The following is a 16836-nucleotide window of genomic DNA, read 5'->3' as shown; positions in this document are numbered from 1 at the left end:
ATAGTCTATATTCAGAGCACAAAAGTGTTAAAAGGTACTTTATCCTAAAACAGCGAGCGATATTAGAAATTTCACAATCGAAAGGAATTATGGGTAATCAGGCCCTCTGCGATTCGATAACGACTTTCTGTTAGTCTGAAATTGGATTTTTTTTCGGGTTTCAACCACTGACCTTTATATATCCCTGGTCCAAGTTACTCAAGCAAAATATTATGATCGGAGTTTTTTTGAAATCGGTACCCGCGGAGAGAGCGCTAGATCTTTTATTTCGCTTGTACACTAGTGAGTAGCGCCGTTTGTCGGTAGGCAAAGTTTCAAACACTATAATGGCTTCTTTGCGGGTACCAACTTTCGAAAAACTTCGATCAAAGATGGTGGATATAGCTTGGTCCAGTGATATAATAAGGTCAGTGGTTTCAACCATCGGGAAGCCGTTACGGAGTCCCGATAGATGTGCAATACACGTGTTCTCACATAAATAGATTGAGATTTTGGAAAATGTTTTTTACGATTTGGGAGAACAAACAAAGTCCTTGATTCTATCCGTCATCTGAAATATTGTGTTATTCTAAAGCCTCTGTGTCATACTCTCTTGATTTGGAGAGCTAATAATTCGCCTCTAACTTCCGGTTATTCCCATTGGATTGAACCCACTTCCGTTGAATTGCCAAGTGAACATCAAAGACTTCGTATTTAGTAAAAAAATGGTACAGTTGACGGTCTCTAATTCGACGTTCTACTATTCGATATGCTCCCTTATTCGATGAAATTTCAAGTCGCTGTCAACAAGAAACTTTCCTATCCGACGCTGTACTAATCGATACGATCCCTTATTCGATGAATATCCAATTCCCCTTGAAGATCGAATTAGTGAGCGTCAACTGTACTTGATGCATCTCTGCTCGGTACTCAATTAAAGAGTAGGATCAAGAGTAAGTAGAACAAACCAGAAAGAAAAAGTGGCCTCCTCCCCTACTTTCAGGTAGTCAGTAGCGTAGACAGGAGGGGATCAAAATTTTTGGAGGAGAGCATATTTCTAGGACACAATAATTATCATTTTATATTATGAATAGATAATTACAGTGTAATAAAAATCTGCTCTCCTATGCAAATTTTGTGCCCCTCCTGTCCTACTTTCGGGTATATATCTATCGAAAGAGGAGCCTTCGGGTCGCCTCTGATAGCGGTTGCAAGACTTACTTTTACTACTTGTATCTCTTGCTTAACCATAGTATCACGTAAATAAAGTATTTCAGAATATGCGTTACCTTATAAATTCATGAAGCCTTGTACAACCTTTCATGAAATGACTTGATCGACATTCAAAAGCAACTGAATTCGTCATAGGTGTTGATCAATTTCCAAACTAACTCTTACTGAAATAGATGTCGATTTTCTTCTTTTATATCATGCCCTATTGCGGGTGTTCCTAACCCCCTAATCAATTTTCAAACAAGAAATACAATTCTTGTCAGAACTGTAGGATTTTATTTTCCAAATTGGCATGAAGCCAAGGAATACTTGGGATATTCAATACTCAGATATCAATATGCCCTAGATATGACCAGATGCTGATTTTTGACTCTTTGTGTTTGCACCCATGTCGAAGAGCATACAGCTTCCTTATTAAGTCAATTCCTGTAGGTTTGATCTTCTTCGGGGTGTTGCTTCATCAACATTTCGCCTTAACTTGCTTTCAAATTTTGTACTGGATTTACAAGTTTGGCAAGTTTGATCAAAAAACGAATTGATATTATTGTTCAACAATTTGGTAATTTCATCCTTTTCTTTATAGCATCACCCGGGGGGGGCAGCTGGCCAAAAGGACCGACGGGTATGTGCGGGATCGAAAATTTGGGGGAAAATGCACTCTAAGGGTATGATTTTCACTGATTTTTGCTGCACTGTAAGGGTGCAATTTTAAAAGCCAATTTTTAGCCCGCACATACCGTCAGTCCGCAAACCCAGTGCCCCCCCGGGTAGCATCATCGATTTCACATTTTCTGCGTTATATCCATTGAATTCTCAGGTTTCGAATACAAGAATCTTTATTGCTAATTTCACTAGAAAGAAATTTCATCTTCATGCTATTAAGTTACCTTGCGTGATAATGTCATGTTGATTTATAGCAGTAATAAAATTTAATTCAAGGCTTATTTTTGACTAAGTAAATAAATGTATAATACACAAGAGCTTATGTAAGAAATTATACACGTCATATTGAAGGAAGCAGAAATCTGTTGATTAAGCTGTCAAAAAATATTTTGCTATTATAACTTTGCTTTGTATGTAATTTCACATAGTGTATGTTAGGTTAAATTTAAGATTTTGAGGACCATGATGTGTTAGAGGTCAAAGATTTATAAAGCCCGAAGGGCTAGATGGCGTACTTTGGCTGAAAAGTGTACCGAGGTTAGGTAGGAAATCCTACCTAGGTCACGTGACATTATAATAGAATTTCAGCGCTTGGCCAATCAGAAGCTTCGCAGGTGTTGTTTGCCCCTTTGCTTCCCTCCTCGAAATATTTTACGGGTTGTATTTTTCCCTTGTTTCTCGAAATCAAGGCAATGCAACGGATATGTTTAGTCATATGATCATCATCACCGCTTTTTTTGTTCATTTCAAAGCTACAGCTAGTACTTTTCCCTTTCGTTTGGCTTAGGAAAAGCAGTGGTGTTGTAGTCGCCGCTCTTGACCCCTTTCTGTGAGACCCGAGTTTGATGCAGTAAACGCACCTTCGACTACTCTTACCATGTGAGGGGATTGGATACTATTACACTTATCTAACCCAGTAGCGTAGACAAGGGGGCGCAAAATTTGTGTTGGAGAGCAGATTTTTATGACACAGTAATCATCTATTCATAATGTAAAAAGATAATTAGAGTGTCATAAAAATCTGCTCTCCTACACAAATTTTGCGCCCCTCCTGTCTACGCTACTGCAACAGTGTGGATAGATGCTCCAGGTGTTGTAACGTGTAGCGACCAAGTTTGACCTCGTGACCAATACTCTCCTCCAAGTGTCGTTCGAGTGTCAAGGAATACGCCATGATGTCTCGCATCTTTGGTTAAGGAGTTTCATATCAAAATGTTTTTTTGTATTATGTCATAATTCTATTTACTATGTTCACACACCCGAAGTATACCCTTAGAATTTTACATAATAATGTACTACCAAAGTGTTTGTTTGTGTTTACTTGACTAATGTTTCAACTATTTTTGAACGAATCTTTGCTGCGATTTCAGGGAGACGTTCTAGTTTAGGCCGCGGGGGGGGGGGGGCATTTCAAACAAACACTCGACTACTGTTATGTCGTACTGCTTCGGCTTCTTGTTAGAATTTAGGATTTCACACCAATTGAGTATGAAGTACGAAATCCTATCAGTTTATCATTTATGAGAACATCCTTCCATGATTTAGGCTCGTTTTTTAAAAAAGCCCGAAGTGACCTACAGATATCTGTGCAAGAATCCGATGGTCTAAAGTCACACATTCCAGAAAGAACTTGCAGGTTTGATACTTAAGTCTTTTTGAGGTTTTTTGAGAAATGTTTCCATAGTTCCTTTCTTAAGGGGGGGATGACACCTTCCAAATAAATGAAGAAGGGGGGGGGTCAGAAATTTCATGAAAAAGGGGGGGGGATAGCAAGGAAGGGGGATAGTTTAAAAAGAGGGGGGGTCAGACCCCTTTCCACACTGTTCAATTCATTCTATTATTCACTATTATTCTCAGGGGTAGGTTAGTAGGTGTGTGTGAAAAATCAAAATTTCGATTGTTTCAAATTTTTGGTTTACACAACTGCATAAACAAATTTTCGTAAAAATTCAAAACAAAACTATTGAAGATATTGTTTTAGTATCCTATGAGTGCATCATGTGGATATATCTTAATAATACAATAGAACAATTTCATGAAACTGTTACAAGCGTGACTCTGATCCGTTGTTCACGGTAGGAAATACTTAAAGGAAGGAAGGTCAGAGGTGTATGTACAATGCCTCATAGAAACATGTTTAAACATATGTTTTTAAAAAACGTTTCAGACATATTATTATATTACATTCCAAGTATTGGGCGTTTTTCATAAGTGTTTCATTTCCTGCTTTCCAACCGAAATGATATATTATTCTCTTGACAAGTCGTATCAAGATCATTGAGCATCTCACGCAATGTTTTAGAAATTTAAAGGACTTTTAAACATTTGTATTACTTTAAGGGCAGTACCAAAATATTATTTTCGGTTTTTTATTTTTGAGCGTCAGCGCTCATAAACACTAATGTCTAATGACCTTCAAATATGAAAACGAGACCAATAATGGTATTATGCAACCTCGTTCCATGCGTATTATCAGCTTTCTTATGCTTTACTGTATGACCCTAGATAATTCTCTGGTGTCAATCAGTAGCGTAAATAAAGCCTGAGATACACGGAGACGAGGTTGGGTAATATGTATTTCGAGAATGGTTTATTGTAGAATTTCTAGACATCTTTTTTATGAGGTTCACGGCCAGCTCGGCCGGCTCTCTATGGAACGGAACAAGAAGATTGATTTTGGAACAAATCGCCTCTTATTTTTTTTACTCTAACGTTTTAAGGATATAGCTCCTCCTCCAGGATTGACTAAAATTAGCTTTAACAACTTAAATATTTTGAGTCAAACATTTCGAAAAAACATGAAATATGATCAAGTTGACCCTGTTTGAACATCAATCAATGTTGGATTTTTCAGTTAGTTTTCAGTTTGTAGCCTCAGAGTTGAATCAATAAAGCAATAAAGTCGCATAGAATAATAGAATATACTACGCGTTATCAAATTCTTGTTTCCCAGGTTATAATTTTGTCAGAGCTTCTTTTATTTGACAGATGTCAAAATGTCAGAATGAAATTCGATTTTCGTCTATTTCAGGCATTTTTGCATAAATGGTAGACCTTCGTTGTCCTTTCTACATAATATATTGTGTCAATCGACTACCGACGTTAAGGGTACTGGTTTTCATTTTCTCCATAGAATTGAGTAGGTGCTATCATAGCTTTCTCGTTAAAAGACCGATTCGGCAAAATCCAGTCAGGCACTATCTTCAAGTAAACTTCAAGCAAGCTGCCTGTTCCTAACTGACATAAATTTCACCCACGAAACAAAAAACTATATACAGGTCCAAACGGGAAATATTTGAAGACTTTGAGTTGTTATCAAGTTGTTACTAAACCATCATGTACATAATCTTTCTACCATTTCAATTCTGATAAAAAATAGCTTGATCGTGGGTGAAAATGAAGTCACGCGGAATCGGGTTATAGTCCTAAACGTTTACAAACTCGTTATAATTACCACGCCTTTATTATTATTTGAAAAATTCTATCTCTCTGTTTATTCCAACCCCTCAGATTATTAGGAGCGAGCCTTTTCGTTTGTGCATTTTTTTTGACCAGAAGGCTTCAAACTTCAATTTGATTCCCAAATTATCGAATCAAGTTTTCGTAGTGTTTCTAATAGTTGTTACAAGCATTTTTTAACATGCTCATAAAATGTTACTTAATTAGTCTTATGAACCCCCAAAAGTAGGAGCTTCAACGAGAGAAACCTCAACTCCCAGGCACATTGAGTTTTCCTGGGAGGTCTTTAGTTGAACTCCAGTCGCGTAAGTTGTTCGTTCTGACACGACTTGTTTGATGCTACCTATAGAATTTCATAAACAATCTCATTAAAATTGACTGCGTTTCAAATTCTTCACGTGTTTCTTTATATTGTAATATTTTGGTCGAGTGGCTAGATATCTGGCATTATTGCACATTAGTAGTGACCCTACATCAGTAGCCCACTGGTTATCCCTCTCTCAAGCCAAGAAATAACTAGAAAGTGGTTTTCCAGCAATGAATCAGAGTGTTTTTAAAGTACATTGCCGTAAAAAAGGGCTATTTTTAATGACACTTTATGATTAGTAAGCATGATATATTTTTCAACGATAAGTATTATTATAAAAATACACGAGAATAAAATTTACGTTGGAACCACTCTTTGAGACGTTTAGAAAGCAGACAACATTGCGTTGTTAAGATCTTTGACTCCTTCTTTGTACAACAAGTCTTTGATCATCTTCATCAATGCCTCTGTAAAATATAAGAAAAGCAGTTAATAAGTCTTCAAATAGATATTAGCCCTCCGAATGCATTCGGGATAGGTCCTTCCATTAATAAGTCTTCCAGCAACAGTAAATAAGGCGTACCGAAGGCTCCTTTTCACATAGGTAAACCCCAGGTTTAAAGAATGATGAAATTATTGCCTGGGTATTAATTTGTGGCAGGTTGTAGCTTTATATACAGACAGTCTCAATTGAATTATTAAAGTGTGGACTGCAATGAAATGTTATCCCTGGTTGACAGGATATTTCTTATTGGTTCATTTAAGAAAACGTTTTGGAAATGAAAAACAAAAATAAAGGCTGGTCTCCACTTGTGCACGCTGTGATCGTACTTTCTCGAGTAAAGCTACCACGCTATTGGTCAAAAGAAAAATGAAGCAATTCCATTGGTACAATCTGACGTAACGGTTGAAAAAAGTTGAAATGTATTCAACTTTTTTTTCGAGCGCGTGCTACATTCTGATGACGTAATTTTTTTTCCAAGCAAAAAGAGTTGAAGCCAAAAGGTGCAATCGCAGCGCGTGCAAGTGGAGACCGGCCTTAAGACAATCATTTTACCTGATTTCATTCCAGCTCGTTTGGCAATCAAAATAATACGTTGGATAGCCAATGCTAAAGCTTTACGTGCAGCTTTGTATGTTTCGGAAAGACTCTTCATATCTGATGGAACTTCATCCTCGAATTCTATATTGGAAGAATGAAATAAGTAATTTTTGTTAAGAAGCAATAACTAATAATACATCTTATCCAAAAAAAAATGAAGAGATGAACAAAACTAAACTCTTAAAAAATAGGCTAGATGATACCTTGGCCCATGGTTATGAACTTGAAACTGTTTAGAAAATGCACTTACATGTTAATTTTTATAAGCAAGTGTCTGTCACTATATCAGACTCGCATTATGCTTAGCATTCTATCGTTCTAAACAATAGCACCAAATGTTTAGGCAACAAAAACTGAGTCTGTATATGCTTATAAACGTTATCATGTTTATAAAAAAGCTGGATTACTCCGGTTACCCTCGGTCTTTCTCTTTAATTGCTGAGCATTAATTAGGAGGCTACAAGTGCAATTTTTGAGTCTTTGGTATGACCCAGCTAGGAATTGAACCCATTATCTTGTGCACTGTAGCTGAATACTCTATTTTTACGGTTCACTACTATGAAAATTTAAAGGTATTATTTTTCCCGTTTCATATCAGACACATATTTAATATCAGGACAGTGTCTGCCTATTGTTATATTGTGCTGATATAAACAAAAAAAATGTTTTTCTTTTCCTCTTTCTGACCAATCTTGCTCCACATCCTTATCAATTCAATATCTCAAAGTTGACGAGGAAGCAAACGATATCACTCTTATTTAAAAAAAAACCTTTAAACGAGAGTAAACTTAAAATCAATAAATGGTTTTTACCGTCACTAAGTGGATTATATTTCTGGATCAATTCTTTCACTTTGGAGTACATGTTAGTGAGACGCATCTTTCCTGATTCAACCAATTTGCGAATGTCAGCTCTGATGTTTTCTGTAGCTTTTTGACTGAATTTCATAATTCCACCAACAATTTGCATAGCCAAGTCGACGATTTCATCTTTTGTAGCTAAGATACCTATAAAGTACAGTCCAAATTTGAATTGGTTTAGTTTTGTAACACAGCCATATTATAGAAAAAATCTTGATTATTTTTCTCTGATTATTTTAGAATTTCAGCAAGTCTTCACTGGAAATACAAAGGTCATTTTTAGTGATTGAAAGATATATTATCAAGATTGCAAAAAGAATTTTGAGACAGCAGGTGAACTTTTTGTCGGAATTTCGGACAAAAAGCAAGTGACCAGCTGGCTTGTCCAACGCACAACGAAACTTTTATTATTCACCTTTTCATTATTTTATTAGCCAATACAAAGTAATTTAGCTTGAAAAAATTGAAAGATGCCAATGTATTTGCGTTTAAAAGGCACCATAATATTGACTTTATACAGCCAACTTTCTACCTACTAAAAATGAGGGAAGGCTATAACTGAGCTACAGTCTAAATTTGCCTGGCAACCAACCGATAAAATTGGTGGGGGAAATTTTTCCGGGTGAGAATACACTAGGGGGGATTCACATAGGGTAGGTATTCACTGGGTAGAAATTCACCGGGGGAATTTCCCCGAACATCATATAAACTAATATACCGATGGCAGATTTGCGTCTTCTGTCTGGCGTACTGATTCCGAAAATCTCTCGCAATTTTTGTCGGATTCCTTTGATAGTTGTGACTCCGTTAGCATAAAGTTCTTTGATCTTGTTGATCACACGGTCAAAAGTCACTCCTTTGATCCAAGCTCCAAGTTGAATAGATTTACAAACAAGCTGAAAAAAAGGAATTATACTGAAACTCTCCGATCGAAAAGCTCTGTAACTTCCTTGGAAGCGCCTGCCACGGGTTCTAATCTTTAGATACTAAAAAGTAGTTTTTTGCGCCAGTTAGTGAAATGAAGTTAGCTCAAGCTAGACGACTAATTCAGACATAGTAGAAATAAAGCAAAAAGTAATGGGGGGGAGCAATTTTAGTCTTGTTTATACAAACTAAATCCCGTAACAATAATCGTATTATCATATAACGCCTATACTACTGTATTACACGCATTATAAACGACTCAAGTCTAGGTTCATGTGCCACATTCGACAGAAACTAGCGGAATTGCAGTAACTGGAAGACTTAATTTCTTTAAAAAACCGTCTTTACACCCTGGGGAAAAATTCGTAGGCTAAAACTGATACTTTAATGGGATTAAGTTTCGTGGATTTCGCGGATTCGGGTGTTATCCGCGTAATCGCACGATGGGTTATTTTTTCTTATTTGGCACGCCCTCAAAGAGAGCAATTAATCGTTAATTGCATCCTGTAGAGAGCAATTAATTGTTAATCACACTCTCCAATTCTCCAATGCCGCGCCAATGTTTACAAAATTGATTTTAATGTTTTTTCCTACATTTTTTTTTGCATCGAACGTTTTAATTGCATTCAAAATTTATTTTGTGAGAAAGAAAATCAATAAACAACAATAAAAAAAAGACATAAAGAGAAGAGAAAAATATAAAACTCTCAGTGTAATTTCTGTAATTTACTTTCCTAACTGGGAAAAAGTAGTGAAAGCCATTGTGCGATTAGCTCGTAATCACATAATAACTCGTACAATTCGAAAATTTCCCTCGTCCTTTCGGACTCGGAAAATTAATAACAAAAAAATCACTCGTGCAATTATATTCGAATTGCACTCGTTATCATGTGATTACATATACTAATTAAGTCCCAATGGAAATTTAATATGGTCTTATCCGCGAAGTATTTTTAAATGTTTACTAGCATCAAAAAGCGCTAATAATGAATATTTCAACAACCAACACGTATGGTTAGCAAGATTAGGCTACTGGCATCCACTAACGGATTTGTGCTCCTTATACTACATGTGGTTTTGTTGAGGTCTGCGATTCAGACTACATGAAGCTCAGTGCATTTAACTTTTCGACCGTAGCCGCCAATTGCCGTGCGGGCATTTTTTTGTCCCTTTTACCACCCGAAACTTGATCCAATTCCTTTTTTACACCTTTTTCTATCGTCTTTAGGTGTGAAAAAAAGACTGGGACGGTTTTAGGACAAACGGACAAAAAATTGCCCGCGCGGCAATTGGCGGCTACGGTCGAAAAGGTATATTCAACTTACGTGGCTTCTGAAGAAGTCGTAGCATGATTTTTCATCGACCAAAAGATTTCTAACGTAAGCTCTAATATCTTGGATAGTGGTCATTCCTTGGGCAATAGCTGTTCGTACAGCATTTGTGACGTCATCTTTTGTTTCTTTCAATTTGGAAGCAAAGTTGTCTAGAACGGCACAAACCTGTAACACACAAAAGTAATAAATTAATCTTTTTAAAATTAAAACATACTACAGACTGCGATCGTCAGTTACTAAATAGTTAGAAAATCTATAAACTAAGTTCCTAAAGTAATAAATCTATGTAGAGGGGTCACACTGAGAAGAGAGACAATTCTACATCAGAGGTGTGGTCCAGTGCTTCAAAAGGAGTATGGCGAATCGAACATACAGTAATCGAGGGTTTTTCTGGAAGAAACTTTACAAATACAGTTTAGTCTCGATTTCCAGACCGTATTACGCCAAAATAATTAAATAGAAACAAACACAAACAGAGTGCTTTCAGTGTTACTTGCAAACGATTAATTTGTGTTTTTCAGTACGCATAATCTTTCAGCGAGTTGAACCATAGTGTTTGTTTACCCTTGAAATGATGCAATACCAAGAAATTTATACTACTTACGGTTGGGTCGATCATTTCTTCACATGTCAAGTTCTTTGCTTCATTGACCAGAGCTTTGATGGTTACATCATAAATGGCTTTTACAGTACTTTTACCATCTACAATAGCCTGTTTGAGAACTCGAATCAATTCTTTGGTACGAATGTGAAAACGTCCAGCAATTTTGAATAAAAGATCACATTGCTAAAAAGACATTATAAATGTGCATTAATCTGAATGAGAATACAAATACTAAACCAGCATAGTTTCATCAAAATCTCTATCAAAAAAAGGTTTAGCAAACGGGGATATTTATTAGGCACCTGCAATCTTCCAATTTTTATCTGAGACACATCACGTGGGCCCATCCCCAACTGTCAGCGTTGAGATTAATACCTCTGGCTCAAAATAATTGTTGGAAGATGGGGGGTAATACAGTTCGTTGACTCTTCCTTTTTCGAACTGGAATGGGGAATCTTATTTCTTCGATTTACAAAAAGATTCGAATTATAGAAAGTTTTTTGAAACGGTTTCTCCTTGACGGGAACTGGAAACAAGTTCGAATTATAGAGGATTTCGAATAATAGAAGTCCGAATAAGCACGAGTTTACTGTAATTTGGTACTGAATAATCGAATACCTTTTGTGGCATGACATCAGTACATTCAAAGTTGACAGCCATCTCAATGATTTTGTTAGCAACGTATTTGGTGATTTCCTTAGCGTTTGTAATCTTCTGTTCGACAGCATCCATGATCGCTTGTTTGATGAGTTTGGTTTGTTCTTTGAATTTCTTAGTGGCTTCAACAAAGTTGGCACATGCCTAGTGTAACAAGGAAGAAAAATTAAGACTAGTTACGGCCATTGAAAAATTTTCGATAGACAGTGGTCAAATCTCGGCTTTTTTCGGATGTTTCCGTTAGAAAAATGACCTAGGTATATCATAAATGTATGATCTCCAAACCCAGCTGGCACACAACGTTGTTTCAACGTCCATCTAATGTTCCCAACGTCCATATAACGTTAGATGGACGTTGAAACAACGTTGTGTGCCAGCTCCAAAGGTTATTACAGTTTATTTTATGTATTTTGTATATGGCATTAATATTTTCATTCTCTATGCTAAAAGAAGAGGTTCGGGTTCGAAAGATTGGAAAATATCTACATACCTTATCGGGGAAAACTTCGTCGGGGAAAAGTGACGAAATTTTGGACAAGTGACGAATATTTTCCCCGGCCTTAATGCGTTTACCAACTACCAGCAAGTGACGAATTTTTCCCCGACGAAAACTTTCACCAACGAAAATTTTCCCCGACGAAGTTTTCCCCGATAAGGTATGCTAACGCGTCAATGCAATGGCTTGAGACTTATGAGGTCGTTCTGGTGAACTGGAACCTAATCGCCTTCAAGCTGCCTTGGCGCAACGTTGACAGAATGAAAAGATAATCTATCATAAAAAATGAATAAGTCACTTACGGTTGGGGATAAGATTTTATCACATGAGATAAGGTCAGTCAAAAAGTCCAAGGTGAATTTGTAGATAGCGTTTGCAGTACTCAAACCATTCATAACAGCTAATTCAATGGCTTCACGAACTTTGTCGGTACTGATTTTTAAGTGGGTTGCAATTTCCATAATTTTGGTACAAAGCTGAGTAAAAATAGTAGAGAAAATTTGCCTTAGGAAAAAATTAAGTAAAAGTAAGTTTGCGACATCATCATGCAGAGACGGTCCGGCTGGGGATCGAACCCATAACCTCGTGCACCGTAGCTGGATCCCCTACCTTAATGACTGCTGGAAAAGATTTTGCCCGTTTAGTAAAATTCTCTTTGCAAATTCTACTGGTTTCCAAATTGCTATTATTTAAAAATCTTAGAACCATTCTCTTCAGCACGTCCTAAAATATCTTTGGTGGTTTTCAGACCAATTAAGCACTACTAAAAAGTTGAAGAAAATTTTTCAAGGTTATAATACTACTTACATCAGCAGGCATGACAGAGCTACATTGGAAGTTAGTGATTCTTTTCGCCAGCTCTTCTTGAACAAGTCCCAAGAGATTTTTGGTATTATTGTAATGTTTCATGGCAACATCGAGGATGGCTTCTTTAATAAGTTGACGTTGTTCATGAAATTTATCCAAAGCTGATCCCAAATTCTTGCAAGCTTAAAGGATTTATAGTGATGGCCCACTTTGAGACAATCGAAGATTTTTTCCTGGGCTGCATATGTAAGTTTTCGAACTTGGGTACCCTTTTGAAACGCTGTCCCTTTTGCGACCATGGACCCCCCAACCCGGTTAGAAACTCTACCACTTTGATGTTGAAAATACCTTAAAAGGAAAAGAATGACAAGAATATTTAGCGGATGTTCGAAAAAGTTTTTTCAGAGAAAATTTCAATCGGCGGATGGCTTGAAAAAAAAATTTGCCGGGTTTAAATTCGGCAGTTAAGGGTATTTTACCTTTCTAACCGTACTTAAATTTGTCTCACCTCAGCTCCAAGGATTCGGTCACAGGTCAATATCTCCTTGGAGGACTTCAAGACTTCTTGGTAAACTGTTTTGCGCCTTCTTACCGGTGGAAACAGCTTTTCATGGCTTGTTTGCCATTGCTGTTTGGTCAATTTAATTGCTTGGCAACTGCACCAAAAACAGTACACCTCTGGATGGAATAAGCAAAAATTACAATTGAAAAGGTAAAATTAGGCCTATGCGGTACAGTAATACTTTCCATACCGAACCTCAGTAACTCGAAACCATTTCACAGTTAATAGGCCATTTCACATTGAAATGGATCATGGAAAACGGAACATTATTGCACCTCCATAACGGCTTACTGTTGGATAGATGCATAATCTTCAAAAAATTTCAAAATTGGACCAAACAAGTCGTCATCAGGCGCATGTCCGATTACCCTCGCCTATGCTCTCACACCTTTGTAGTTCAGGTAACAACCTTTAAGCGGATCTCGATTTTCATACAGGGAAGATTTCAATTCTCGCTTTGTTTGTTTTTAGGTTGACTCTTAATATCTACTTTGTTCAGGGCTGAAAGGTGCCTAAAGCTTTAACTGTCAGAAAACTAAGGTAAAAGATTTTATCTCGCCAGGAAGCCGTGATATTAAAAATGCTCATCTTGTCTCGTTTTCGAAAGTTAGTACACGTAACTAAAATACGACGAAGCCGCGATCAACATGTTTAAACCCTTACTCCAATGATAATTCATCTATTTGCCACACTCGTGAGAAGCTGATCTCAAAATTGGCTTAGAGGTCAGTTGCCCAAAACGAAAATATTTTAGCTATTTTTTATTCAATATGAAATTGGGCGACACGATCTTCAGACTTTTTGAGAATTTAGTTTTTTTGTTCATTTAGACTATGGTTGACCTAAAATATCAAGTGAGGAAGGAGAAAACCATTTATAAAGTAAACTTCTTATTTTATATTTTCAAAAAGCTTTGCTTTTTAAATTCTTTTGCGGGTTTTTTTTTCTTCGAAGTTATTAAAATTGCAAAAAATGAGTAAGTTTGAAATATAAAAGTTTACATTTTAGATAATAGAAAAGAATATTAAAATTTGTACTCAAGTTATACCCCGTATGACTAAAACGTCAGAAACGAATATTCGATAAACTTACGCTCCGACAAGATCTTTTCACATTGGATTCTTTGGGCGATGAAATTTTTGACATATTTCTTGATTTCTTCTTTGGTCTGAACGTGAGCTTTCACCGCAGCATCGATAGCATCTTGAATTGTACTTTTTGCTTCTTTCAAACGATCAACGAGCTTTTGTAATGAGTCACATGTCTACGAAAATATAAAATCGATTCGTAGACTTGGAGGGATAACGAGGGAGAGGAACCTTGAAACAAAAAGAATTGCGGACAAATTTTCGTAAATAACTTTTGAAAAACTCTTTTAATTATACGGCTGAAATGCTCGGATATCGCCTAAAAAGATTCGTGTTTCTCATTGTTTAAAGCTCTTCTATGCATCGTTTCACATATCAACCCATTATTGGAACCCTTAAAACTTACCCTAAAAGACCTGTCCTACTCAGGGCACTTGTCACCAAAAAGGGCTTTTCATCAACTTCATTTTAGCTTTCATCAAACAACTGACCGTAGCTCAGAACAACTACATTTCACATTAATGTCTCTAGAAATCTGAGACCTAAAGCTTTCAACGGTAGCAAACAATTGCCTGGAAGCCTTTTTAAGGCCAGCAATTTGATCGATAAAGTCCATTCTCTTGCCTCCTTCTTTTTTTTGTTTAATTGAAAAAATTACCGGTACCGAACTGTGGTACTAATGTGGTATACTCAAGAAAGATGGCACATTATTTTGATTGAACTGCCGCGGCTTAAAATTTCTTTCGCTTCGTCACGCTTGGTAAACGCATTAAGGCCGGGGAAAATTTCGTTTGTTTCGTCATTTAATTTTCGATAGTAGTTTTTTATGTAAGATATCTGTGAGGCGATCTTATACGCAAATCGAACGTTAACTTCCGTAATGGCGGACCTTGTGTAACTTAATAAAACATGAACAATTTTTTGTTCCCTAAAGATTTTACGGAAAAAAACTTAGGAAAAAACTTACGGCTTGGTCCGTAATAAGTCACTGCATGTTTTCTTTTGCGGACTTGCAGTTGTTCCATCGGCGTACGTGCATTGGATGATGCATAGCACAACGGCTAAACAGGCGATTATCTTCATCTAATAATTTAAGGAAAATTAAAAATATAAAATCCAAATAATTTAAAGAAAGAATTGGAAAAATATGGTTAGAATTAAAAATTCGTACTCCGAAAGTACTTAGATTACGCTTTCTACCTCATTACGGCACACATTTCGAAACAATGTCACATACATTCGATCACGCTCCAAAAACGTTTTTAGTTGAAAAAACAACGTGTTGCCAGCTTTAATTGGAAGCTTCTATTATTCGCATCTTTTCTGTAATCCGAAAAAAGATTGTATAAAAACATTTTCATAATTTGAAATTTTCTCATCGAAGAAATTATTGGATTCATGATCGAATTGGAGCGATCAATAATTCAGGCGATTAAAAACTGGACAGTTTTTTCTATTATTCAATTTCGCTTCTTTTCATAAAACTGTTTTGAATCTTCGTCAATTTTTCATTTATAAACAGTTGCAAAAATAAAATTAAAAGTTCTTTCGTACTTGGCTTTCCAAAATCCGTAAAATTACTCAGAAAACCCTTTCAAATTACCTTTTTTGAATTTATTTTGTCTCCGTCAGTCACACCAGACACTTTATTAATGACTGCTTCTTCACTTTAATCGGGGTATTATATACATCAATTCGAATTTCGTACTTTGCCCCGGGTGTCATTTTGAAATCCCTCATTTCTTATACTCAGTGTAGGAGAGCACTTACAGTCCATATCTGGCATTTCTCGCTTTCTGATTAGTCAAGATCTTCGCCTTTCTCTCCTTCGTTGGTTTCCAAATAAGCGTGATGATGGGAAGGTTCACTTTCAGCAAATATTTTTAAAGTGTAGGTTGGATGGTTTGACCAGCTGATGAAATTACCCATCATAGAAATGTTTAGATGCTCTTTGATACCTAATTGTTTTAAGAAATTTAATGAAAATATTTGGTTTTCATTTTTTGACCAGCTTTGTAAATAATGTAAATAAAAATGACAAAAATATCGCAAAGTTTTTGCAACAGTTTGATATGTTGATTTTTCAAAACTTGTTTCTGTATACACGTTTATTTTATAAGAACAAACTATATCAGAACATAAGGCTTCGCTGGCCAAAATATTAGGAATAAGTTAAGAACATTTTAAGGCTTTGTTGACTCAAAAACACCCTATTTCCTAGGAAAATAAGAACATGTTAAGTTAAGAACATTTTAGGCTTAAATCTCAAAAAGTTAAGAAAATCCGAAGGCTTCATATATTTTGCATGTTCTTATAAAAAACAAACGTGTATTTTTTTTCGAATAGCTGATACTTGAAAAACTTGCTGAAAACTTAAAATCAACTGAGATTAACTTTTTTTTTTGGGTAAAATTAAGACCCGGACATCGGACCAGGACCCCAAGACCGGTCAGGTTTCAAGCCAATAATAGGGGAAATTTCGTTCCCGTTAAGTTAATAAAAGATCACAAACGTGGATTTTTTTGCTGTCCTGGTGTTCATAAATACATACAGTGTTTCCCAAAAAAGCGAACAAATTTATAGGTGACCCACTAAAAAGTTCAGATGTTTCCTGACATCTTGAGGCCGAACAAATGTCCCAAAGTGCTTGGAGTTTTGATATTTAGAAAGTAGATATCCTAACTTAAAATTTGAGTTATCACTTTTTAAATTTGACCAACTTGTTCTCTACTTATGAGCTTTTAAAGTCAAAATTCACTTT

At 36.2% G+C, this 16836-nt stretch overlaps 1 protein-coding gene and 1 long non-coding RNA gene across 2 annotated transcripts; both read right to left on the bottom strand.

Annotated features, from left to right (window-relative positions):
• Positions 1–5929: 5929 nt before the first annotated feature.
• Positions 5930–13294, bottom strand: LOC136814161 (uncharacterized). Its single transcript, XM_067070675.1, has 10 exons — positions 13279–13294; positions 12426–12607; positions 11921–12094; positions 11084–11266; positions 10466–10648; positions 9853–10026; positions 8322–8499; positions 7556–7750; positions 6699–6824; positions 5930–6108 (listed from the first exon to the last, which is right to left on the bottom strand). Exons 1-10 carry the CDS (start codon positions 13292–13294, stop codon positions 6026–6028), a joined length of 1494 nt encoding a protein of 497 aa, XP_066926776.1. The 3' UTR covers positions 5930–6025.
• A 1788-nt stretch (positions 13295–15082) lies between these two features.
• On the bottom strand, positions 15083–15800 carry LOC136814182 (uncharacterized). Its single transcript, XR_010847604.1, has 2 exons — positions 15679–15800; positions 15083–15158 (listed from the first exon to the last, which is right to left on the bottom strand). It is a non-coding gene; the product is annotated as an uncharacterized lncRNA (long non-coding RNA).
• Between the last annotated feature and the right edge of the window lie 1036 nt (positions 15801–16836).

Source organism: Clytia hemisphaerica, unplaced genomic scaffold (assembly GCF_902728285.1).
Source record: "Clytia hemisphaerica strain Z4C2 unplaced genomic scaffold, Clytia hemisphaerica genome assembly, whole genome shotgun sequence".
NCBI lineage: Eukaryota > Metazoa > Cnidaria > Hydrozoa > Leptothecata > Clytiidae > Clytia > Clytia hemisphaerica.
The sequence above is the reverse complement of the archived record's forward strand: the minus strand, read 5'-3'. Positions and strand labels throughout refer to the sequence as shown.

Bases quoted from the DNA above. Each gene is read 5' to 3' on its own strand.
- LOC136814161 (XM_067070675.1), bottom strand. The intron at 8,500-9,852 runs GTAAGTTGAATA...CCTTTTTTTCAG, and splicing joins ACGACTTCTTCAGAAGCCAC to CTTGTTTGTAAATCTATTCA. The intron at 7,751-8,321 runs GTATATTAGTTT...TGTACTTTATAG, and splicing joins AAGACGCAAATCTGCCATCG to GTATCTTAGCTACAAAAGAT.